Here is a 27674-nt window from a genome sequence, read left to right on the forward strand (position 1 = left end):
AATTCAAATACTTATGTGATACTAATTAAAATCGCATGAAAATGGCCCACTGCCCACAGAGTGCACATCTGGATGGCTGGATGAGTTAGTACAGTCCAGATGTTTCCAGCTTACCGCATGTCAATTCTTTGAGTTCCAGAGAAAGCTTCAGTGAAACACTGTACTGATGCTCAATATGAGCAAATTTAACTACGGTGGCTAATTTTACTTAATTGAATATTTGACATTATGAAAGAAGAGTATCAATATCCATATGGGCTATTTAATATGTAACAAATCTGAAGGCTTCCACTTAGCAGAACAAGTCCTATGAGTAAGCAAAGGGGTGTCCACCTACTTCTCCTGTCCAACTCTCCAAATAATTCTAGTATCAGTGATTCATTACTTTATTTCATGGACTAGCAGAAAAATGCAAACATCCCTAAAAATAACAGACCTCGAGGGATTTTCAGCTAATACTTTCCAGAGGGTGAGTTTGTGAGACTCTTTCAAATTATAACAAACCTCTGCGAGACAAGTAAAGAGACTGCAGATGGCAGCTGGAGAGTCACTATCACAAAGAAGGGAAACAAGAAGGACAACAAGCTTCACCTGCTTTATGGCTTTACCTATATCTGGTCTGGCATAGACAAAAGAAGTTCTGTTTCTGACATGAAAATATCAGTTCCTCAAATGTCTTATTTCCTACAAAAGCCAGTTGACTACAGTTGGTTCTTAGTGTATTATTGATAATCTATTTAATTAGACAAAATTTCTACCCAAAAATACTACCTAAGACGAATTGTATGGACACCTCAAAAGATGAACTCGAAAGTCAATCAGCTCTTGAGAAGGGAAAGTTTCCAAGTCAGCTAAACCCACTTACTATACAATCAGAAACCTAATAACCACTGCCAGCATCCACCTCTGCTAATATCCCTAAACTAGAACCCATTTGCTGGAGCTCGGCAAGTCAGGTGACTAACTGATAATAATTCATCTCTCTCTTTCTGAGGGTATGTGAGGAAATATTACGGCCCAAAGAATGTCAACAAAACAGTGGACCTTACCAAAAGAGTCATTTGAAACAAATCAAGAAGCATCCCCATCCTGGTGTAAAAAACCATATGGTGCTTCCTGACCTATGATCATATGTGTGCAGTTTTAGTTACACTTTTCACAAGGCAAAGCTGGAGAAGGTTCAAAGACACATAGCTAAAGTAAACGAGGTCAGTGGGCAAGTAACAGGTCCCTCTGTTAAACCAGGGAAGACCAGAAAAATAAAAGAGATGAAGGCTATTTATAGCCATACCATCTTTTTCAGAAATCTCTATTTGGAGAAATATAAAAATGATAGAGAGTATGAAATAGGTGAACAGCCACCTAGATCTGGTAACTCCAGATATAAGAGATACCTTACAACATGCAAAAACTGGAAAATTATAATAACAGAAATTTGGCAAACTTTCAGTATTTGATTAAATTAGGGAGAGGGATTAAAAAAATCTAAAGACTAAAAAAACATCTAGAGATCTTCATAGATAATCCAGCTTTATGGGTTTTTAAGGGAAATGTGCATGCATGAGGCACATGCCTGAAGCCGTGGGGCTACCCTACTATGAGAAGCAACTTTCATCTCCCATGAGATTCCAGAAGGAATGGAGTCAAATAACTCCATTCAATGTGGTAAATTTTGCATCACTCAAAATAGCATGACTAACTACACATTGGGGGTGAAAGGAATTTGAAGAAATAAGGTAGAATTTGTCCAAGTTTTTTTTTCCAACAAAATTACCGTTTGCTCATTGCCTTCTCCTGTTGAAGGCTGGTAAGTGATTCTGTATTTCTGCACACGACCACTGGCGGGATCCCACTTAACAGTCAAGCTGTTAGAAGTTGCGTTGTACACCTGAAGGTTTCGTGGGCCACTTTTTGGAGCTGAAAAAGATTGTTGAGAAACAGGGTAAGGTCATAGAATGAGGTCTCCTCCCAAAATAAGTAAACAGAAAGAAAAAAGAAAAAAAATCAGTAAACTTTTAGGTTTAGGACTAAATTTGACCTTATGATAAACGATGGTCATGGACTCTTAAATAACTCTTTAACAAATGGCAGTAAAGCAAGGTTTTTCAGGGAAGGTTTTTAAAAAAGGTCCCAATAGATGCCTTATAATTTAAAAGCAGAAAACCTGTTTGCAATGGATTTTGTGGTATTTTACATTCACTCATTTGTTCATTCATTCATTCACTCATTCATTCATTATTTGGTTATTCATACAATTCAGCAAATTTAACTCTTACCTTGTGTTGTTAAGGGTATCAAACGAGCTAAAATTTAAAAAAAAACAGAATTGGGGGAATATTACTAATATAGCTATAGCTCTATTTTTTAAATTAACTTTAAAATTACAATGTCCTATTTGAAAGTGGAACACCTACGTGTGCGCTCACTGCCAGTCAGGTCATCGCTTTCTGACTCATCAGGATAAATGGCAGTAACAGAAACTTCATAGAGTGTGTTCGGGTTCAGGTTTTCAAACACCAAAGTATTTTCATCTCCATTTAAGATGGTCTGAGTGAAAGAGAAAAAAGAAAAAAATCCACACAAAATTAAGTCACTATGTATACCACACTCTCAATGGCAGTTTATTGATATTATTTAGCCTGATGTCTTTCTAGCTTTGTTGCATGCCAGGAGGTCAGATGTCACTAGAGGAAAGGATGCTTTTCAGGCAACAGAGGTAATACATATTTCAAACAAAATTCCTTATAATGAAATAAGATGTTTAAAAAAGGAAATAAAGGAAGGAGGGAAGGAGGAAGGGAGGGAGGAAGGGAGGGAAAGAAGGAAGGGAGGGAGGGAGAGAGGGAGGGAGGGAGGGAGGGAATTAATACTACCTCCATCTTATCTGAGCTTCCAAATGGTGCCCAAGTTATTCTGTAGAGGGACACATCTGAAGCTCCATGATCCCAAGTCCCTCGGAAACTCTCTGGTGTTACTTCAGTTATCTTCAAGTTTGTTGGGGCTGGCACAGTGCCTATCATTAGATAAAGCAGGACTAAGTTTCTGAATGTAATCTACAAACAATACAATAAAACCACCCTGTTTTATTTTCATGGACATGAGGAATCAGGCTGAAAACATTGTTTAGAACCAAGTATTTTACCAATTCAGTTCACTTGGAAGATAAGTATAAGAGAAAGCTGCAAAAACTACAAACACCGTATGGATATAATGAGTTACTATTTGCATTCCATGAAAATGGTGATTTTTTTTTTAAAAGTACCTCTTAGTAAGACTCTTCTAACCCAGTGGTTCTTAATCACTCTGTGTCTTGAACATTTTTTTTCAATGTCATATTTGAAAGCTGAACATATACATGTGAAAACCATGGACTTGTTCACACAGCAATACACATAAGCACAAACTTTGGTATTAATTATTAGAGAGTACATGGGTCATCATGGTCTATGAAATATGATCTAAGTAATCCATGCGTGAGGTTTTCCTATAGAACATTAATGTTAAACACAAGTGAAGCAGGCTGCACTGTGTCCAGAGATAGAAATAACCCTAGAGTGCTGATGACTGCTGAAACCCAATTAAAAGCCTCTCCATTGGCCAGACACTAGTTAATTTGCAGCACAAGGAATCTGGAATGTCTGCCACCCCTTGCCCCCTGGTTCTGAGCTTTCATTGTCAATTATTTCTCTACCCACTACTGACCAAAGCCAACTACACAAAATCCAGAGCCATCAAAAATGTATTTCTAGTAATTACAATGAAAAGGCCCACTGAGATAAAATGAGTGATACCACCTCCATAAACAAACCAACCATTAAGGATGCAATTTGGCTATACCTGAAAGTTATTAGGAAATCTTGAGGATTAAAAACACATATTGAAAGTATTGATTTAGTATACTAAATTAGCTGCTTTCACTAGTCTTTTTTCCTGACTTTTTTCTCTACTACACCTGTTATGCTTGTGCAAAACTGTATCAATTTTCACGTCCGACACTACCCTTACCAGTAAGAACTGATGCCAAGAAGGGAAGAGGGATCACGTGGTAAGAAAGTACCAGATGTAGATTCTGTCCTATGTTAAGGAGCAGGCTGTCACATTTGGCAAGAGGCCCTGATCATGTATAAACAGCTAGGTATGAAAGGAGGAGCTTTTGAGCCTCTAGTGAGGGAGTTATAGGACAGGAAGTAAAAATTCCAGATTTGTATTGATCCCACCAATAGTTTATTAGATGAGGTGGGGCAAATCATTTAAATTCTCTAGATCTGTGCTGTCTACTCTCAGAGTCACTAGCCATATACAGCCACTGAGTACTTGAAATGTGGTTCGTCCAAATTGAGATATGCTGTAAGTATAAAGTTAACACACATTGGATTTCAAATAAATATTATGGAAAAAATCATGTGAAATATCCTAATAATTATTCTACTGATATATGTTGAAATGATAATATTTTTGACATAATGGATTGAATATAATACATTATTAAAATTAGTTTCACCTCCTTTTACTTTTTCAAATGTGGCTACTAGAAAATTTTGAATTATGTAAGTAGCTCCCATTATATTTCTTCGGAACACTGTTGGCTCCAGACCTCAACTTCTTAACCACTAGTTGATTAGGAAATTATGTGCTGAGCACTGTGCCAGGCACTGGAGATGCAAAGCTGTACAAAGTAAGTGTGTCTCTGCCTTCATCTGGGGTGGGGGGAGCAAAGGGAATGCAGAATAGATAGGAAAAAAACAAGAGGCAATCATAATTGAGTTAAATACTATGCAAGTACCACAAGAAGGAAAGAAACAGACATCTTTGTAAGCAGCAACAAGATAGAATGGGTGAGGAGGAGCCTAGGTAGGGTGTCGTGCTCCCCTGCCTTTCTACCGTGTAAGCTTCCCCTTCATCTGAAATCTGACAGTGTACAATCTGAGTTCCACTCACCTCACCTTCCCTACACAATCCCATGTATTGTCAATTAAATTAATTTGTATTATTTCTACAGTGAAATCATGAACTAGTAAGAGCAAAGATACTTCTATTTTGTTACCTCTGATAGCACTTTACATATAGTAAGATCTAAAAAATATTTGATAAGCAATACAACTTTCCCAGAGAAAATGTCCAACATACATCAGGAATATACTTCCTCCGCATCCTCCCACACACACTCACATGCATGTGCACACCCACACACACACAAAACATACACATACACACACCAGTTAAGTATCTGGAAGATGAATTAATGACAGTGGCTGAAAGAATAATAGTAGGATAAGAATTATCATAAAAGGAATAGACATGTTCAGTCACCATATTGTATACCTGAAACTAATGTAACACCATATGTTAACTATACTGGAATCAGAATAAAAAACTTAATTGAAAAATAAAAAAATAAGTAAATAAAAAGAATGGATATGAAGGTAGAAGAGGGAAGAAAATAAGTGAAAAGCAATCTGTGAACTCAAACATTAAATACTCAAAAAAATAGCACCAAGAAACAAAATGACCAAATAAGTTCAGCTATACAGTCATGTAATGTCATTTCTCAATTATCAGGAAGCATGATCACAACTTACGGGTAGTTTCTTGAGCAGTCACTGGGGGAGACTCCCCCTCATCATATATGGCAGAAACGTCTACTGTGTACAGGGTTTGTGACAAGAGGTCTCTGAGAGGGGTGCTGGTCCGCGACCTGTCTACCTCCACCTGTAATTGAGCAGTGGAACAATTTTTACAAAGGGTCTGGTTTTAATATCTCTGTTGTTTACTGTACCTCTTAGCACAAGAGTGTAAGAATTGTCTTAGAAAAAAATAGCAATGTTTTCCAATATGCAGAAGAATCCAGGAACTAGAGATAATTTAAATGCTTCCAAAGTGGAAAAATGTATTACTAAAGCTGTATCTGAACACTGAGGTTCAGTAATTAATGGTTGCCTACAGATTCAAACAACCTAATCATTTTTCACCAAGTCTCTCTGTTTCCCTTTGTATTACTGCCTTATTTCTCTCAGAAATGTTCTCCTGTGCATTATCTCATCTGCTGTGTGCAAGAATCCTGTGAGACCTGCTGGTCACTGTGCCTCTTCTGAAATTGAAACCCAGGATGAAACGAATGTGTTCATATGTATAAATTAGCTTTAGTATAATCCAAACAACCAGCAGAGTCAAGAACTAGGGTCTTGCCAAAACTATTTCTATCTGCTAAAACTGTCTCTGAAATTTTGACATTAATGAGCCCCTAAGCACGCGTAAGTTTTAAACCTATTCTGTAGTATGAAAGCCCTCAATTTGCTCCCATTCTGAATTAGGTTGTCATGGAAACAGATCTCTGCCTCAACATCATCTCAAAAACACTTGCAACCAATGGCACACTCCTCTAAGAATCTGTTTACCTTTTCTCTCAGTCCTACTCCATTGCCCTACCTTCCTATTATCTGACAAACTCCCCTCTTCTTTCCTGGACCCCTGACTAGCTTTTATTTTTAGACACATTATCATATTTTTTTTAGTAATTCATAGACTGCCAAGCACCATAAAAGACATCTGGACAAGAAGAAAGTACCATCTACATCCTCTAACTCTTTGTCCATGACTTTGGGATGATGACTTTGAGATTCATATCACAGAAGAAAAAATTTCTAAACTAAATACAACACAATCCATTATATTATCAATATTCAAAAATTGCTCTACTAATATAACAAGTCTTCAACCCCATGTTAATACAGTGACAAGTATGCAAAACAGGCTTTTCTCTGTACTTGTTTGGGTACTTTTGTTAAACTTACTAGAAAACAAATATTTCCAACTCCATTCTAACCTTCAACCTACCTCTTTGACATCCTCTTCTGGTGTTTTGTAGCGAACGATGTATTTACGCACTTTTCCAGGTGCAGGTTCCCATAAGACGTTCATGGTACTGTGAGTCACGTCTCTGAGTCTCAGATCTTGAGGTTTGGGTAAAGGCACTGGAGATGCATGAGAAATGAGGTCCAGGTGTGGCCCTCAACCACAAAGCTTTCAAGCATTCACATAAGCTTTCAAGGTGTTTTGAAGAAAATTTAACAGTGTGCAGCAAAATAACCTTAAACAAATATCCTGATGATCAAAGTACTGTAATTGTACCAGATAGCACTCAATTCCTCTTAAGAAGGATTTTTTCAAATATAAGTCGACATTTTTATTACAATTCTAATTTCTCTTTTATACATAAACTTCTTTCTACTCTATTTTCATAAGCTCTTACTCAGCTACAGTAAATCATAATTCACCAACAATGTATAGCTCACGTTTTTTTCTCAGATATTTAAATCAGTTAAGATAGAAAATAAATCGAGGGCAGCCCAGGTGGCTCAGCAGTTTAGCACCGCCTTCGGGCTCCCTGCATGAAGCCTGCTTCTCCCTCTGCCTGTGTCTCTGCCCCTCTCTCTCTCTCTCTCTCTCTCTGTCTCTCATGAATAAATAAATAAAATCTTTAAAAAAAAAAGAAAGAAAATAAAATCGAAAGAGTTATGCTCTCTTAAGAATAAAAAATGGGGACACCTGGGTGGCTCAGTGGTTGAGCATCTGCCTTCAGTTTGGGGCATGATCCCAGGGTCCTGGGATCAAGTCTCACATCAGGCTCCCTGGTGGGGGCAGGGGGGGCTGCTTCTCCCTCTGCCTATGTCTCTGATTCTCTCAGTGTCTCTCATGAATAAGCAAATAATTTTTTTAAAAGAATAGAAAATTATAGAAAAATAAATGGTTATGAGAGTGAAGAATGAAGATGGGCCAAAATTAAGCACCCAATAAGCTTATAAGAAAATCCACAGAGGCCTAAACGGTTACAAGAAAATCCAAATGAGGGGTGCCTGGGTAGCTCAATGTGATTGAGCATCTGCCTTTGGCTCAGTCTGTGATCTCGGGGTCCTGGGATCAAGTCCTGTATTGCCCTCACCACAGGGAGCCTGCTTCTCCCTCTGCCTATATCTCTGCCTCTCTCTCTTTATCTCTCATGAATAAATAAATAAAATTTTTTTAAAAAAGGTGATTATTTGTTGTCAATGAATTTATACTGTCTCACTGTTCAGGGGCTCCTTCTCTCTTCTGCCTTACCATGTTTTTCAGTCCCTCTTCTCCCTTAAAAATTCCCTCCATCCTCTTAATTTCCTTAGAAATGTGGGCTAACCTCAAATTTAAGCCAATTCATCTATTGCATCATGACCTCAACAAGCTTGAAACAAAAGTTTCAGCCAGGAAAGTCAAAGGCCCTGAGTGTAATCCTTGTCACTTTTCAAGAAAAAGCTCCTAAATGCCAGTAAAACAAACCAAAAACACAGAACGGACTGATCAATAAGCAGGAGAAGTGCAAATCACAAAGGAGTCCACAGGTTCTACACTGCCTGATATCACCTGGTGGTACATTCCCAATACCAAGCATAGGGCCTGAAGCATAACAGATGATCAATATGTTTTTGGATTGAGTAAACTGATTAACTCACTTAATTGAGACAGACTTTTCTATATGTGCCATTAAGTTCTTACTTCAGTAAGAACTTGGAACATCTTAATCTTAAGTCTAGTGTCTTCCTCCAAAATTGCACTCACCAACACTCCCTTCTCACCAGCTCTGTACCCTACTTAGCGGATCTACAACATCAGCTTTAAGATGCACCATTATTTTATGTTCTATGCCCTGCTTGACACTTGGCCAAAAGTACATGTAAGACCCCATCGATGGTAAGAAACATTTCAATATCAGCTATATTAAACATGAAAAAAGTACATCCTAGAATCAGTTTAAAATGCTGCTGTAAGTCTAGAATTAATTTTAATTCTCAAATTTGATTGCCATAGGAATAACCCTATAACTTATGCATAAATTATCAAATTATTGATAGCATCATTGGGTGAAAGAAAATTGAACATTATGTTTAGAGCAATAAGGAAAGAAGGAACACTGGCAATATCTTACATGTAACTTCCCGAGCTGTGACAGGTTCACTGGTGAGGTCATGCAAAGCAGCCTGGACTGTGACTGCATACTCCGTGTTGGGGGAAAGATCAGTCAGCTGCACGTCATTCACCGTCGGCCCCACACGCATCTGCACATGGACACACCAAAATGAAATAAGACATTCAAATTAAATGTTCTCACTTACTGGGGATAGACAATTACCCCTATTTGTAACTGCTAGGTTATAATACAACTTTTCTTTTTTGTCTCTCCAAAATGAATTTCCTTCTTCATGTTAATATTTTTTAAAATGTGTCATGGGCCTCAAGTCTAATTTTCTATTTTTCTGTTTCACATATAAACTTATAAATGAATTCATAAGTAACTTCAGTTTAATGCGGACTCTTACAAAGTCTCAGGAAGATGGAGCATCCGGGTGGCTTAAGTCCCGCATCAGGCTCCCCACAGGGAGCCTGCTTCTCTCTCTGCCTATGTCTCTGCCTCTCTCTCTGTGTCTCTCATGAATAAATAAATAAAATCCTAAAAAAAAAAAAAAAGGTCTCAGGATGACCTAATGATAAAGAAACAAATGTCTCCCACCTCTTTGGGCTTTGTTGGTTCTGTGCCATTGATGGGTTCATAGGACAAGGTATAGCCAGTAGCTCCTCCCACCGGCTGCCACTGCACATGCATGGTGGTAGGGCTAATATCATAAATATTCATGCTGACCACAGGGACCGGTACTGTTGGAATGTAAAGGCAGATATCAGTCTAATTCTTGTCATTCTACTCATTTCTTAATTGTTGTTTCCTACTTAATAACTGATATTTATATATGCCAAATAGAGAATGGGTAAGAAGTCAGTGAGAGTCAATGGAATCTTTTCTTCTCTCCTGCAAAATACAATCTCATTGTTCACTGCCATCTCATACTCAGGACTGCAAGTTACAACTATTTCATAGAGGAAGAAAGTTTAAATTTCAACTGGCATTCCAATGAATCTATATGGAAGCCAAAATTCCTGAGATTTCAATCTCTTTTTCTGGAACATCTTTAAGTTGACTCTTTTCAGTCTTCAATCATAGAATTTCATACAGAAGTAACCAGCACAGTATTTTACTTCATCTTTAATTAAAAAACAAAATGAAGTTCCAGTTCCCTGGAACTCAGGGGATTCATGAGCTTTTTGAAGAGAGGCTCATGAGGCACAGTAAAAGATTTACAGTCTCCTCTTCATTTAATTCCCATATAGCTTTATCCAAAGATTGAGTTTAAATTTTTAAGGAATTATCAGATTAATCCTGCCTATTATGAAATACATTATTTCCTACTTCTTGTGGTGTAATATGAAGAGCAGTAAGAGAAAAAAGGATGGAGGATGGCTTCAAGATGGCAGCATAAGACTGAAATCATCTCCTCCCATGAATACAATAAGTTTATAGCCACATATGAAATAACATCCTCTGAAGAGGACCTGAGAACTAGATGGTAGTGCCTCCATAACAAAGATGAAAGAGCTATCTATATCAAGCAGGTAGGAGAGGCAGAAACTCAGCCTTGCCCAGGACCCTACCTCAAGCATGGCAACCCACAATTAGGAAATTTTCAGCAGAAATTTTACAGGCCAGAAGGGAGGATTGTGCATATTCAAAATGCTGAAAGGAAAAATTTTCTAACCAAGAATTCTCTATCCAGCAAGATTATCATTCAGGATTAAAGGAGAGATTAAAATTGTTCCAGATAAGCAAAAGCTAACGTAGTTAGCTAAACCGACCTTACAAGAAATGTTAAAGGGATTTCTCTACACTGAAAAGAAAAGACAATAATTAATAAGACAAAAATATATGAAAGTAATAATCTCACTGGAAAGGAACAGATAGTAAAAGCAGTAGATCAATCACTGATGATGCAAGTATGAAGGTCAAAAGACAAAAATAGTAAAATTAACTAAAAGAATAATAATTAGCTAAAGGACACACACATAAAAAAACATAAAATATGTCAACAAAAATATAAAACATGGGGATAAAAATGTAAAGGTTTGGAATGTGTTCCAATGTAAGTTGCTATCAACTTAGAAGAGACTGTTATATACATAGGATGCTACATGTGAACCTCAAGTAACTGCAAAGAAAAGCTTATACTAAATATATTTTTTAAAACAATGAGAAAGAATCTAAGCATAACACTAAATAAAACCAACAAACCACAAGGGAAAAGAGAAAGAGGGGAGGAAAGGACAGAGAAGAATTTCAAAACAGCCAGAAAACAACAAAATGGAAATAAGTACATACCTATTGATAATTGCTTCAAATATACATGAACTAAATGTACCAATCAAAAGCCACAGTGTGGCTAAATAGATTTTTAAAAAGAACTGTCCATATGTTACCTAACAAAAGACTCACTTCAGAAGTAAGGACCCATACAGACTGTGAAAGGATGGGAAAAATTATTCTATGCAAATGGAAATGAAAAGAAAGCTGGCATAACTATACTCATATCTGAAAAAATACACTTTAAGACAAACACTATACTAAAAGACAAAAAAGAGCACCACATAACAATAATGGGATCAATCCAGCCAGAAGATACATTTATAAATAAGTGTTTACTTATAAACACCCAACAAAAGAGCACTAAAATATATAAAACAAATATTTGAAAACCTAAAAATAAATTGAAAACAAAATAAAAATAGTAGGGGACCTTAACACCTCACTTGCAGCAATGAGTAGATCATGAGACAGAATATCATTAAGGAAATATTGGCCTTAATTGACACATTAGATCACATGGACATAATGGATATATACATAATAGATATATACAGAACATTCCATCCAAAAGCTACAGAATGCACATTCTTCTCAAGTGCACATGGATCATTCTCCAAGATAGATTACATGTTGGGTCACAAAATAAGTCTCAATAAATTCAAGAAGACTTAAATCATACCAAGCATCTTCTCTGACAACAATAGCAAGAAATTAGAAATCAATTAAAATAACAAAACTGGAAAAAATACAAAAACATGAAAATCAAACAACATACAACTAAACAACCATGGAGCCATTGAAGAAATCAAAGGAGAAGTCAGGAAATACCTAGAGAAAACTGAAAGAAATATAGCATGCCAAAAATCTATGAGATGCAGCAAAAGCAGTTCTCAGATGGAAGTTCATAGCAATATAGGTTTACCTCAAGACTAACAAGGTCTCAAATAAACAATCTAACCTGAAGAAACTAGAAAAAGAAAAACAAATGAAGCCCAAAGTTAGTAGAAGGAAGGAAATAATAAACATCAGTGGTAGATATGTTAGAGACTAAAATGAAAATTGAAAAGATTAATGAGGGATCCCTGGGTGGCGCAGCGGTTTAGCGCCTGCCTTTGGCCCAGGGCGCGATCCTGAAGACCCAGGATCGAATCCCACGTCGGGCTCCCGGTGCATGGAGCCTGCTTCTCCCTCTGCCTATGTCTCTGCCTCTCTCTCTCTCTCATTCTGTGTGACTATCATAAATAAATAAAAATTAAAAAAAAATAAAATAAATGGTTTCTCTTTAAAAAAAAAAAGATTAATAAAATGAAGAGTTCATTCTTCCAAAAGATAAACAAAATTAATTAAATCTTTAGCTAAAAAAAAGACCCAATAAATAAAACCAGAAATGAAAGAAAAGTTACAACTGACACCACAGAAATACAAAGGATAAGACACTACTACAAACCATAATATACCAACAAACTAGACAGCCTAAAAGAAAAGGGTAAATTCTTAGATATATACAATATTTCAAGACGAAACAGGAAGAAATAGAAAACCTGAATAGACTGATTACTAGCAAGAAGATTGAATCAGTAATCAAAAATCTCCCAATAAACAGAAGTTTAGGACCAAACAGCTTCATTGGTGAACTCTTCCAAACAGCCAGTAAGATTTAATACCTATCCTTCTCAAACTATTCCAAAAATTAAAGAGGAGGGAATGCTTCCAAATACATTTTAGAAGGCCAACACTACCCTGATACTAAAACCAGATAAGGATGACACAAAAAAGAAAATTATGGGTCAATATCCTTGACAAACATAGATGTAAAAATCCTCAACAAAAAATCAGCAAACCAAATTCAACAACACATTAAAAACATCATACATTATGATCAAGTGGGATTTATTCCAGAGATGCAAGAATGGCTCAAATTCACAAATCAATGTGATACATAATAATATTAACAAAATGAAGGATAAAAATCACCTATCATCTCAATAGATGCAGAAAAAACACTCAATAAAATTCAACATCCATTTAGATAAAACTCTTAACAAAATGGCTATAGAGGAAATGTACCTCATATAAAGAGGCCATATATGACAAACCCAGATAACATCACATTCAGTAGGAAAAAGCTAGAAGTTCAAAACAAGACAAGGATGCCCACTTTCACCACATATATTCAACATAGTATTGAAAGTCCTAAACATGGCAACTAGGCAAGAAAAAAAAGGTATTCAAATCAGAAAGGAAGAAGTAAAAACTGTCACTATTTGCAAATGATGATACTATATATAGAAAACAGAAAACCCTAAGACTCCACAAAAAAACTGCTAGACCTAATAAATGATTTCAGCAAAATCACAGGATATAAAATCAATATACAGAGACTTATGATGTTTCCAAATGCTAATAACAAACTATCAAAAAGACAAATTAAGAAAACAATTTCATTTATGATTGCATCAAAAAGTATAAAATATCTAGAAATTAATTTAACCAAGGAGGTGAAAGATCTGTATACTGAAAACTATACAACACTGATAAAAGAAATAGAAGATATTTAAGATACACAAATACATGGAAAGATACACTGTGCTCATACATTGGAAAAATTATTATTGTTAAAATATCCATAGTATCCACAGAAATCTACAGATTCAATACAATTCTTGTCAAAATTACAATGGCATATTTCACAAAATTAGAACAAATAATGCAAAAATGTGTATGAAACAACAAAAGATCCTAAATAGCCAAAATAATCACAGGGAAAGAACAAAGTTGAAGGTATTACATAACCTGATTTCAAAGTATACTACAAAGATATGTTAATCAAAACAGTATGGCACCGGCACAAAAACACACACACATATCAATGGAACAGAATTGAGAGTCCAGAAATTAACCCACACATATAAGGACAATTAATTTATGACAGAGAAGCCAAGAACATGCAATGGAATAGAAACAGTCTCTTCAATTAGTGGTATTGGGAAACTGGTTGGCCACAGACAAAAGAATGAAACTGGGCCACTATCTTCCACCACACACAAAAATTAATTCAAAATGGGTTAAAAATGTAAATGTAAGACCCGAAACTGCAAAACTCCTAACATCAAAACATAAATGGTAAGCTCCATGATATCAGTCTTGGTGATGTTTTTGTGGCTCAGACTCCAAAAGCAAGGAAAACAAGAGTAAAAACAGATAAAAGAGACCACATCAAACTACAGAACTTCTACACAGCAAGGGAAACCATCATCAAAACAAAAAGGCAAAAAAAAAAAAAAAAAAGAAAAGGCAACCTACTGAATGAGAGAAGATATTTGCGAATCATAACTCCAATAAGGAGTTAATATAGAAAAATGTATAAAGAACTGATACAATTTAACAGCAACAAGAACAACAAAACAACTCAGTTAAAAAATGGGCAAGGATGTAAATAAATATTTTGCCAAAGAATACATGCAGATGGCTAACAGGTATATGCAAAGGTTCAACATCACTAATTACTAGGGAAATGCAAATCAAAACTACAATTAGATATCACCTCATACATGTTAAAATGATTCTTATCAAAAAGACTTTAATAAGTGCTGGCAAGGATGTGGAGAAAAGAGAACTGTCACACACTATTGGTAAGGTTGCAAATTGGTGCAGCCACTATAGAAAATGGAGATTCTGCAAAAAAGATTAAGAATAGCACTATCATATGACTCAGCTATTCTACTACTGGTTATTTATTCAAACACAAAACCACTAATTGAAACATATATGCACCTCTATGTTCATTTCAGCATTATTACAATAGCCAAGATATGGAAATGACCTGCATGTGCATTAATGGATAAATGGATAAAGAAAGGGTGAAATATACACACACGCAATATGAATATAATGAAATATGTGTAAAATGGAATACTTCTCAGCCATAAAAAAGAATGAAATCTTGCTATTTGTGATGGGCCTTCGGGGTATCATGCTAAGTGAAATAAGCCAAGAGAAAGGCAAAAAAGCATCTGATTTCACTTATACGTGGAGTCTAAAAACAAACAAAAACCAAACAAACAAACGAAACCAAACTCATAGATACAGAGACCAAATCGGTGGTTACCAGAGAGGATCAGGGTTGGAGGGTGGGTGAAAGGGGTAGGGATCAAGTGTAGAGTGATGGATGGTAATAGACTTGGGGGTGTGATTACTTTGTAGTGTATACTGATGTTGACTTAGAATGTTCTAAACCTAAAACGTATATTGTAAAGAGAGAGAGAAGAAATAAAGACTTATGGAACTGAAGAGTAAATATAGTCAACTCTTGCCTTGGAGAGATCAAGCCCACTCCTTTGTCTTATTAATGGCCTCCCTGCCCCTGGAGTCCAGCCAAGAAGATGGGAGAAGGAAAGCATATTTTCATATGGCCTCAGGAACTTTATCAGGCCTCCGAAACTCTACCAGGAATAGGAGCAAGGAACTTCTCTGCCAAAAGCTGTACTCAAAGTCAAAGCCATTAGAGCTCCTCTAGTAAAGGTCAAGAGGCAAAGGCCAGAAGAAAGGGGTAATCTCATTGACAGCAGGAAGATCTGGTCATCTGCAAAACTGAAATAAGTCACCTCTGCACAGCTGCTCTTCCTAATCTGAGTCCCATTCCCCACATAATCTCTTTCTAAAGAAGTGAATAATTCTTATGAAAGGTAAATTATCCCTCTAAGTTATGTATGTCCATGACTACCCATTCCTCCAGGGGCATCTCCTGATGGTGAGAACAGCCAGTAAGAGCAGTCGAGTATTTATTGAGTACCTTTTTCAAAAACACATTCAGTAAATATTTGTTGAATGGATACTTAATAAAGGAATGATTTGGAAGGCTGCCAAAAATCCCACACCTGATTATCTTTAAAAAAACACAACAGGGAGGAGTTTTGTTTTTGTTTTTTTAATCTGACTTACAGGTTTTTTCTGTGCCCTTCAGAGGTTCACTATATTCATCTTCCACCACAGAATACACATTAACAACATACTCAGTTTCAGGCTTCAGATCTTTCAGTACTGTACTACTTTCCAGTCGGCTCACATAAAACTAGGGGAAAAAAAATGTTTTTAAATAATTTATGTTGTAATCGCTTCCCTCTTTTCAACTATAATTACAAAGTAGTAAACTGCTATGAGGTTAGAAATTACATTTCAATGAAGCCATTGTCTTTTGTTTTTGGAAATTATCAGATTAATATGAGATCTTAGATAATTCATATAATTTGTTCTCCCAGCTGTTGTTTCCTTATTTGTAAAATGAGTGGGTAAAACTAGATCATCTTTAATGTTTCCTTCCAACTCCATGACTCTAGTGTAAGTTCACAAATAAATCAAACAGCTTTTAATTAAAAATCATACTGATGGTCTGCAATTCATAGAAACCATAAGAATTTACACAAAGCTCCTTTCCTTTAATTAAGCTCAAATGGAAATACTTGCCCAGCAAGGACTAGAAAGCACCACTGCTGACTTAGTTCTGCCCCACTCTCCATCCTTTTTGCTTCATACCCAGCATTTTTCTTTCTGAGCCTTAATGCATAGGACTCAATCTCACTATCAAGAAGAAGTGGGTTGGAGGTATTGCCTACTCACTTCTTGACGTTTCCCTCCAGAAACTGGGTAGTATTCCACCTTATACCTATCCACACTGTCAGAAGGAGGTGTCCAGCTCACTCTGAGAGAACGATGGGTTCGTTCAGAAATAACTAAGTTGGAAGGTGCTTCCAAGTCACCTGCACACAGAAATAAAATACATACACTTTTTTCATTATGACAGCAAGGTGATGAAATCTGAAATTAGAATGAAATAGTATTACTTCTCATATTTCAAACTTGTACACACATCCTAATATACTGATATACAGCTTTTCAGTCCAGAGTCTCAATGCTCGTAAGACCTCCCTGAATAGGTGGGCAAAGGATTCTTCAGTCCCAGAAAATTCAAGCCTGGGCTCATTGTCTTTCATTAAAGCTTGATCTCACTCTTCCTTGTGGCATCACCAGTTTACCAGTCTCCTACCTCAAAAACCTCTGAGTCATTCTTGAATACTTCCTTCTTTCTCTAACCTTATACATATAATTAACAAAGAAGGATTTGGGTCCTGACAATTCCATTGTTTCTATTACTGCTGGTACCACCCAAGTTCATCATTCTCGTTATCATTTGATTATTTATATTCATATTTTATCTTCTCCTCTATAGGTTATGCTCTGTGAGGACAGAATTGGTTTCTTATTTATGTTTAGTTCCCCTACTTCAGTAGTAAGTAGGACCTACTTCAGTAGTAAGAGAGGTTAACCACATTCCTCAAGAAAAAAGAAAAACAACCAAGTCTTTTAAACTTTAGGGATACCCTACTGCCTGTGAGTGTGCTCTCTGTGGGTAGATAAAGTGAAATAACCAATGAACAACAGAATGACTACAGAATGGTATCTAGAATTAACATCAATGAAAATAGAACTATTAAGCTCACTATGACCATTAGAAAGATGTCTCCAATAATAATTTAAAGATAATTAATCCAATGACTTCACTGGCATGGCAATCATTCTCATAGAAACTCTTTCAACTGTCTTTGTAAAGCTGGGGAAAGCATTTCCATTCTTAGTACTCTAACCTTTATTATAGTTGGGTCATAACCAAGCCTACAAAATTATCAAGCAATTTTACTGTCTGGAAAACTAGAATGAATACAACTATTACATAGTTGATAAAAAAAAATTAAGGAAAATAGATAAAAGATGTTTTCATCCCCACTCAAAGTCCTCTCCAACTAAAAACTACAACTCTCTCAGCAAATCCAGAGCCAGAAGCCTACAAATTCTGGCTTCCTGGCTGATCTATTTCTCCAGGGAAAAGGTCAGTCTGTTGTTCAAAATCCAAAAAGAAAATCTGTAAATGTTTGGAGAGAAAAAATTCAAGAATAAAAAGTCAAATAAATGTATCCTCAATACCCAAAGTATATGAACCATTTCTACCACATTATTTATCTTCAAATAAGCTACAAGTCATTTCTAGTTTGCTGCCATCAGAAACAAATTAGAGAAAAAATCAGGAACTAAACTAATGATTCTCAACTAAAGGCATTATTTTCCCCAGCAAACATTTGGCAACTTTAAAGATATTTTTAGTCGTCACAACTCAGGGGATGCTACTGGCATCCAGTGGGCAGAGCCAAGGGATGCTGCTAAACACCTCCCAATACACAAAAGGGTCCCTTTCCTCCATCCCCAAAACAATTATCTGCCCCAAATATCAAGGGCGCTAAGGGTGAGAAACCCTGGGCTAATCTTACCTGGACCTTTGACACTATTACATAAGTTAATAGTGAGGTCATCTACAATCTTAGAGAGTGACTCAAAATCTGCCACGTTGTATGCATGGGTATCATCAGGATCTGTTGCAATCATCTTTAATTCATCCTCATCAGCATTTTTAATACCTTGAGGAAAAAGGATATATTCAAATTAAAAGCATTGGTATTTTCAATGTTAAGTAGAACGTATATGTGATTTTCTGCAATAATAAAATGATAATAGTTACAAAATAGAAACAAATAAAAAATATAAACTAGAAACTATTCTGAATTAGCTTCTAAATGCTTCTAGCACCAATTTCCCACCAAAAACAGTGTCTCTTGAGTGTCTTTTCTGGAAAGTAAAATAATGGCTATCAAAAATAAACATGGCACTGTGGAAAACCAAACAGGAATTTTCCTGAATCCTATTAATAGTACATTTGTCCTCTTAATACATTACTTTCTGCCAAGAAGCCACGTAGATCTATCTCATTACAAGGGGAAAGGAAGAAAATGAGTTAACTTCTTGGCATATCATTTTGATAAGTTATGTGATTGGGAAAATATGTTTGTTTTCTTGTGCTTCAAAAATATTTTTAACTACAAAAATATCCTCTGTTTTTGTTTTTTTTTTTAAGATTTTATTTATTTATTCAAGAGACAGAGAGAGAGAGGCAGAGACATAGGCAGAGGGAGAAGCAGGACTGTGGGGTGACTGATGCAGGACTCGATCTCAGGACCCCACAATCATGACCTGAGCCAAAGGTAGACACTCAACCACTGAACCACCCAGGTGACCCTATCCTCCACTTTTGTAACCCTAGAGGCACTGCTAGCCCTTTGAGTGCTTACCAATAGCAAACAGCTCCACGCCTTCATCCTTGAGTTTCTTTGAAGGTGCCTCAACGTCATCTTGTGATTTTCCATCAGTGATGAGAACACCAATTTTTCGAGCTCGAGGCCTCATGCCAGCTTGGGTTCTGAAGTTCTGTTGCCGAATGAAATTCAAAGCCATGCCTAGTGGGATTTTTAAAAGAATCAGTCACATCATTACTCAGTCACAAGTCGTGAGCAAAAGCAAGAGCTAAAAGCACACAACTCCATCTTTACTCACCTGTGAGAGTATTGCCTCCTTTGTATGGTAAGTTTGCCACAGCTTGCAACAAGCTCTTCTTGTCTCTGTGAGCATTTAGCTGCCACTCTGTTCTGGGGTCCCCACTATACTGAGCAAGGGCTAAAAGAACACCATCAGCATTAGCATCTATAAAAGAGCATGATGAAGATGTCTAAAGGTCTTCAAGATTGTCAGACCTACCAATCTGTACTCTTTTGGGACCAATCTCAAAGACTTCCACAATGCGAGAGATGAAACTCCTCACGGTCCTAAAGTTCGCCCGGCCAATGCTCCATGATCCATCCACCAGCAACACAATATCTGCTTCTGCTCTGGTGAGACACTCCATCCCTGACATGGCAATCATGAGACAATACAGGGTAAGGAGCAAATTCTTATCAATGTTACTTCCTAGCCATGCGTCTGCCATCCCTGGATGCTCAATATTGCCTAGCTGCTTCATTTCTGTAGTTTAGCTTTGTGATTTGGAGGTCAACTCTGAACATATGTCTGTATGATTTATTAACTTCAAATGACATTCATAAGAATCACCAATTCCTCCAATGATTATTTCAATGGCAAATCTTCCCTTCATCTTTGACTATGTTTCCTGGCCATGGTCATAGACCCTGGAGACTGAAATTAAACCATCAATTGTGTAAATGTGAATGGGCTTACAAGCCCAAGAGCTGAAATAAATGAATGAAAATGTATAGCCATCTAACTATAAGGCATTAATAATTTTAATAAAATTTCAATGTGATCTAAAGATTAGATGCTGCATTTTTCTATAAGATGTAATGGTCATTAGCAGACAAGTATGAAATGAACTAGTAAAATGTGTGAGCTAAGAGAGGTTTTAGTGAGCTAAAAACATCTTTTAAAATAATTAAGCTTCTGGGTAATTATTACATATCTTACAAAGGATTGGACACATTACTCTTAAAATCAAACCTTTTTGAAGTAAAAATATCTTGTTTTAAAATCTGATAGCTATTGTATTATTGAGTTGTTGGCTGCCTAACTTTATCATCTAATAAGTATAACAATCAGGTAAACACAGATGGTGAAGTCTGCACATTTAAAAAACCAAGAAAGAAGGAAGACAATTTAGAAAAAGTATGCAAACAAATATACAAATTGAGAGCTGTAGAGACAATAAGCACAAACACTGATACAAAGCTAGGGTGCTTTGGAAAGAGAGAAAAATCCCAATATCCTCAGTGCACAAGCTACAAAATAAAAATATAAGTCAGTTAATATCATCATAACAAAAACAATAGAACATTCATGCAAAACAGCAGAATTTGACACTTTCATTTATTTTATTCACACCATATTTTTTAAATGTCCTCTTTCCTAGGAGGTTACATTACCAACTATGACTTTTCCAACTTCTTGCCATGTTAGCATCTGAACTTTATATTGTTTTAAAAAGCTTATTGAAAAAAATTAAATGATGCTCATCACACTATAAAGCTCTCCTTCGCCTATAGTACCATCTATCAAGATTGAGGACTCCCAGACACCACCTTAAACATCTAAGCCTGTGCAAGCCTTCCCCTACCCTGCCCAGATCTACTCTTCTTTTATCAAATATTGGAAAAATATTTGAAAGTAAATTCTACTCACTAATTCCACCTCTAAGAATGTTCAAAGCTAACTTCACTCATATCAAGGCTATAATTGTGGCAGCAGCAGAAAAATCTAAAGGGTTTAAGTTACCATGCTGCTTCCCAAGTCATGCTTGTCCACCTAGTTATATAACCCAATTCTTTTGCTTGCTCGGCCCAGATAAATCATTTCTGCAACTACATTAACACACTAAATTTGCATCTTAGTCTCTAAAAAGAGAGAAAATGTATGTTACCTACCCATTACAAAACCTCATCTTTAAATAATACAGCACTATGTAACCAATGCAATGCTGACAAGACAGGCCTTAAAAATTACTGTCAAAGATATGTTTAGCTGGGTGTTTGAAAATATGTTTTTTAGCATGTAAATTATTTAAATATATTTTAGTATAAAATGTTTATAGTTGCTTTTCTCTGTGTGATTAACCAAACAGTTCACATTTGAAATAGTTTCATAATATTAAGTTTTCCTAGGGAAATGTAATGAGTTACATTTCTTACCAGAGGATAAAATTGGCATTACAGTTGTGTCAGAAAGGGTTGTCATTTCTTGTCCAACAAGTGGCGAACTTTCTCCTCCATCAAACATTCCAAAAACATTTACTTTATAGGTGGTACCTGCCCTGAAATGTTAAAATATATAGTCTATATGTATATTGGCTCAAGTGGTAGCATATTTGGCTTTATTAAAGACATTCATCTTAATTTACAAACATTCACTTAAAGCAAGTTATAATGTACTGCTTCCAAGCAATGGGCTTTAAGAAAATAATTTTAAATGTTTTATCTTGCAAGGTAACAGAAAGCATCTGGCACATAGTGGGCTCAGTAAATTTCATCCTCTCTACTCTGATAAAAGTTAATAGTGAGCATTTATATAGATTTCAATATTGTTAAATGAATGATTGAGATAAACAAACTTTCCAAAAGCCAGCACACAGTAGTCCATTCTTCCTACTGTAATGAATGTAGGGTGCTGTTCAAACTCAAACTTCCTTGTTTTCCACTGCGCAGCCTGAAGCAAGACCTTTAATCAGCCCACCCTTTCCCAATGCTGCCAGCTGGCACCCACCACAAAGTCCTGTTTCTCTCTCCCATGGCCCACCCTGGAAGAGGATTCATACTCAGTGTCTCAGCGTGAGTCACCTGGACCTTTCCAGAAAGCACAAGAAGCCTCACATCTCCACAGGCCTGGCTAGGGACCAGCTGCTTTTGGTGAAATTGTATAATATGGACATGAATTTTTAAAAAGTAGACTTTATTGGAAAGAATGCCATTCCTGATCACTTAATAACAAAAATCATCAAAACATTATAAAAACTTCTGCTAGCCTCTGAATCCTAACCTCAACTTCAGCAAGTCCAAGAATAGGAAGGCAACTTCCACTGATTTTAATTAAACACCTCACTAGCAAACAGACATATAAGTGATTATCTGGGTAAGGCCTACTAATTTACGTAAATTATTCAACCTTCTAAAAAAAACTGAATATAGTTCATTCCTACCTAAGTTCCTCCAAAACAACTGTATTGTCATATGGTCCAACCACTAACTCCCCCAGCCTTCTGTCGTCCCCTGTAGGGTGGAAGGTGACTTTATAACCCTTTACTTCCCCAGGGGCAGGCTCCCAGGTCACTCGGAAACTTGACATGGTTGGGTCAGATGTTTTGAGATTTCTGGGTGACTTAAACCGAGAAGCTGTAAAGATAAAAAGATTTAAAATATTACTCATAAGACTAAGCTTTGGGTTTTTTATTCCCCTTGCAATAAGAAGTTGAATTAGAAATATCTAAGGGATATTATATATCACTTGTATAGAAATCATCACATACTTAACACTTAAAATTGTATATTCATAAAAATGGTTAAGTCTGGTAGCAAAGAATATACTACCCAATAAAAATCCTGATAATGAAGTGCTACCCAAGTGGACATATAAATAATTCTCACAATTCAGAAGATTAGAATAACGTTAGAACATTACTATGTAGAATCATTTTACCAAGAGCTAGAGTGGTAAAAATAGAATGTTAATTAGGCATCCTTTCAAATTATTCTAACTTGTTACAGAATTAGTTTTAGACATTTACAAATCAAGTAGATGTATTAAAGCCTTCCTTTAAAATATTACACCTTCCCCCCAAAAAAATTATTTTATACCTGTTGTTCCCGACCCTTGCCTAAGCTTTCCTTCTCCTGTCTTATACATTGGAAGAACTGTAATGTCATATGTAGTCTGGGGTTGAAGTCGCTTTAACACTGTTGAGGTGACTGTGGGTGGCACTTTGGCCACCATTTGTCTCCCACCCCCACGGGGGCGATACACAACCCGGTAGTTGATGACTTTCCCGGGTGCTGGTTTCCAGGTAACTCGCATTGTGTTTTCTGTTTCTTCATCCACTTTCAAGGTTTTTGAATCTTGGGATACTGTGAGATAAAAGGAAAATTACAATGTATACTATATTGAAAGAAAATACACATGTCTACTTTCCTATTTACATGAAAAGAAATTGTGGTTTGTTACGTAAGTGCACTGGGCTCTTGCTTAGCACTATGATCTCTCATAAACTTATGATGGCGTGTGAGCCTAATCTCAGTGAGACCATGGTAAGATGTTTTCTCTTTATCTAGCTAATAACTAAAAAATGGGAGTTCTTATTGCACGGATTTCCTTTTGCATTCTAGAGACTTTAGTAAAGAAAACATCCATTTCCGGAGATGAGCTTTTAGAATTTTTATTGTACTTCCATCTGTAAATAATTCCTGTGGCAATCATGCTGTGAAGGATACCAAAAATCAGTATTTGGGGTCAGATATATTATTTGGGTCTTTTCAGAAAAAGGTACAGTCCATAAATGACCAGCCAGAGTTGACTATCATTAACACTATTCTTTGTGATTGCCACAGACATGCAAAACTATGAACACAAAAGAAAAGGAAACTCTAACACATAAAAATATCTCAAGGGCTCTAAAGATAAATTGACATACACTGAGTTTTAGAAAAAACTATATATAAAAAGTGTTTCATAAATATATAATCAATATTATATACTAAATAATCTTTTACTAATTTTCATAATTATTAATAGCTGAATTAGAAACAGATCACCCAACATCCACAAACAGCGAACACACATCTCTTTTCTTTTACATTAGAGTTTATAAGCAAGATCATTTCACTCAGCTAAATAATCTTAGCATTTTCTACACAAAGACACTAAACTGAAGGAAACATTGCAAAGACTCTTGATCTTATGAAAGTTTTCATGTTCATATAGGCAAGGACCACTTGAAATAATTAGAAAATCTGAATAAACTAAGTATGTGTATTGAGCAACATTTTTCAAACATTGGACATCAGGCAATGTAGGACAGTGATCCCTGAGAGATAGAAAGAAATGAAAGTGATTGTCCTGGCTTATTGCTTAGAGAGAATTCCCAGCCCCAGTTCAGGAAGAGAGAAACCAGATGGAGCCTGATGATCTCACTTAATTGAGGAGATGGTTTTGTGAGTCAGGGGAGTACAAGGCATCTAGAATTGCAGAGCAGAGTACTGAAGAGGAGATGGTGTAACAGAGGGAAAAGCTCCAAAAATCTGCAAAAGGTCCTCCTGGAGTCTTCAGCTCAGTACTAATCAGTGCATGTGTATGAGGAAACCACCCAAAACTAGGGAAAGAACCACCCAAAAGGAGCAGATGGAACAATTAATTCCTAGAGTTCATGCAGGTCCCCAGTAATGCCCCATAATGGGGCAAAGTTATCCCTAAACTAAAGGATCTGCTGGTCTAGTTCTAACACAACTTAAATGAAAGCTTGAGAAAAATTAAACTACTTCCAAGTAACTTGACTGAATCCAGAGCAAAGCCTAAGGATATTTATAAGAATGTAAAAATATCTGGCACTCGACAAAGTAAAATTCTCAAAGTCTGGCATCTAATAAATATTACCAGGCATGCAAAGAAGGAAAAAAATATGACTTATGTTATAGACTGAATGATTGTGTCTCCTCAAAATTCACTTGTTAAAGCCTTAACCTCTGTGATAGTATTTGGAGATGGGACCTTGGAGAAGAAACCAAGATTAAATGAGGTCATAAGAGCAGGGTACTAATCTGATGGGAATGAAATCCTTATAAAATGAAGAGGAGACACCAGAGTGTGCTCTCACCACCCCCTCCAGCCCCCCACATGCAAAGAAGAGGAAAGACCATGTGAGGACATAATAAGAAGATGGCCTCTGCTAGTCAGGAGCAGAGTTCTCACCAGAAATCAAATTCTGTGAGAACTTTGCTCTTGGACTTCCAGCCTCTGGAAAATAAATTTCTGTTGTTTAAGCCACGAGTTCATGACATTTTGTTATGACTGTTGGAGCTAAGACAACCCGTAAGAAGAAAATTCAAATATATAGAAACATAACCAGAAATGGCATATATGACATAATTATTCAAAAGGTGTGAAACTCCAGTGATAATGGCGAAAATTAACAAGACCGGAAACAAGAAATGTTGGAGAGGATGTAGAGAAAAGGGAATCCTCTTGCACTGTTGGTGGGAATGTGAGCTGATGCAGCCACTCTGGAAAACTGTGTGGAGGTTCCTCAAAGAGTTAAAAATAGAACTGCCCTATGACCCAGCAATTGCACTGCTGGGGATTTATCCCAAAGATACAGATGCAGTGAAATGGCAGGACACCTGCACCCCAATGTTTATAGCAGCAATGTCCACAATAGCCAAACTATGGAAGGAGCCTCAGTGTCCATCGAAAGATGAATGGATAAAGAAGATGTGGTCTCTGTATACAATGGAATATTACTCAGCCATTAGAAATGACAAATACCCACCATTTGCTTTGACGTGGATGAAACTAAAGGGTATTATGCTGAGTGAAATAAGTAGATCAGAGAAGGACAATCATCATATGGTCTCATTCATTTGGGGAACATAAAAAATAGTGAAAGGGAATAAAGGGGAAAGGAGAGAAAATGAGTGGGAAATATCAGTGCGGGTGACAGAACATGAGAGACACCTAACTCTGGGAAACCAACAAGGGGTAGTGGAAAGGGAAGTGGGCGGGGGTTTGGGGTGACTGGGTGACGGGCACTGAGGGGGACACTTGACAGGATGAGCACTGGGTGTTATGCTATATGTTGGCAAATTGAACTCCAATAAAAAACTATACAAAAATAGGTGTGAAACAACTATGACAACTATATGCCAGAAGCTAGTCATGATAGAAGAAATATTAGGCATGTTACCTAAAGACATAGAACATACAAAAGAGACTCTAACAGAACTTCTAGAGATGAAAGATACAATGTCTTAGATGAAAGATACATAAGATGGTATTGACAGCAGATTTGAAATTGCAGAAGGAAAATTAGTGAACCTGTTGATATGATAATATAAACTATCTGAAATTAAACATTGGAAAAAAAAGATTGAAAAACTGACCAGCACAATTAGTCTGTTTGAAGTAAGTGTGATAACTTCAAACAGACTAATACATGTACAATTGGCACACTTAAAGAGAGTGGGGTGTGATAAATAAAGTATTTTAAAAAATGCAATGGTCAAAATATTTTCAAATTTTTTAAAACTATAAACTCACAGATCCAAGAAACTCATTGAATCCTACACACAAGAAGCATGAATAAAACTACATCAAGACACATCAGCAGCAAACTGCTTCAAATCAGTGATAAAAAGAAAAGCTTAAAAGCAGCTGTGTAAGTTAAGGGTATATTATATAGAGAGGACAAAGATAAAAATGACAAAATAGATAAAGAAATTCAATATACAGTTATGAATTATGTTTCTGGGAGATGCAAAAGTATACGTTAAACTAGGAGTAAATTGGTTGCAATTTTAAAGGGTTTAAAGACACTAAGAATTCTCGGCAAAGTCCATTACTTTCTATAAATATTAAAATTTATTTAGATTAATTCTCAATTCCCTATTACTATTCTCCAGGTAAGCAAACTATTTTGCTTCTCCTCTTTTTTAGTCCTCCACATTCCCCTCTTTAATATGGCATTTTCACTATATACATTAATGAAAATTTGAAACAAACAAAAAGAACTTTAGTCAAACTTCCCTTCCTCCTCCAGCTTTATTGGATAGTTTAAAATTACATTTCTATTTTCTAGGACTTCAGTTGCTTTTTCCATCTGACTTTTAAAAACTGATTACAGCAAATGAAACACGGTTGTCTAAGTGATATAGTATACAAAAATAACATCTTGATTTCTGTGAAAATGCATTTCTCCACAATTCCTGAATAACTCCAAATTATGCTAACTCTGAGCATAGATGTTTACTCTGGGTTTTAGATTTAGACTTTGAAAAAAATGTGTTCTAAACCTTTGCCATCACCTTATGCATAT

At 36.2% G+C, this 27674-nt stretch overlaps 1 protein-coding gene across 4 annotated transcripts in view; it reads right to left on the bottom strand.

The window, feature by feature from the left end:
• Nucleotides 1-27674, bottom strand: part of COL12A1 (collagen type XII alpha 1 chain) — a 117318-nt gene that overhangs the window by 50478 nt on the left and 39166 nt on the right. For 3 of the 4 annotated variants that reach the window (XM_055329689.1, XM_055329690.1, XM_055329691.1), the window contains exons 15-31: nucleotides 23452-23718; nucleotides 22797-22989; nucleotides 21793-21914; nucleotides 19856-20005; nucleotides 19655-19774; nucleotides 19393-19557; nucleotides 18538-18684; nucleotides 16835-16974; nucleotides 16160-16289; nucleotides 9539-9681; nucleotides 8957-9086; nucleotides 6835-6971; nucleotides 5580-5709; nucleotides 2874-3013; nucleotides 2415-2547; nucleotides 2277-2303; nucleotides 1775-1917 (exon numbers count right to left, since the gene is read on the bottom strand). In XM_055329689.1, coding sequence (XP_055185664.1) covers nucleotides 1775-1917; nucleotides 2277-2303; nucleotides 2415-2547; nucleotides 2874-3013; nucleotides 5580-5709; nucleotides 6835-6971; nucleotides 8957-9086; nucleotides 9539-9681; nucleotides 16160-16289; nucleotides 16835-16974; nucleotides 18538-18684; nucleotides 19393-19557; nucleotides 19655-19774; nucleotides 19856-20005; nucleotides 21793-21914; nucleotides 22797-22989; nucleotides 23452-23718 — 2417 coding nt within the window. The remainder of the gene's footprint in view (nucleotides 1-1774; nucleotides 1918-2276; nucleotides 2304-2414; nucleotides 2548-2873; nucleotides 3014-5579; nucleotides 5710-6834; nucleotides 6972-8956; nucleotides 9087-9538; nucleotides 9682-16159; nucleotides 16290-16834; nucleotides 16975-18537; nucleotides 18685-19392; nucleotides 19558-19654; nucleotides 19775-19855; nucleotides 20006-21792; nucleotides 21915-22796; nucleotides 22990-23451; nucleotides 23719-27674) is intronic. The other variant, XM_055329692.1, reaches the window with a different exon arrangement.

This window comes from Nyctereutes procyonoides, unplaced genomic scaffold, assembly GCF_905146905.1.
Source record: "Nyctereutes procyonoides isolate TBG_1078 unplaced genomic scaffold, NYPRO_anot_genome, whole genome shotgun sequence".
NCBI lineage: Eukaryota > Metazoa > Chordata > Mammalia > Carnivora > Canidae > Nyctereutes > Nyctereutes procyonoides.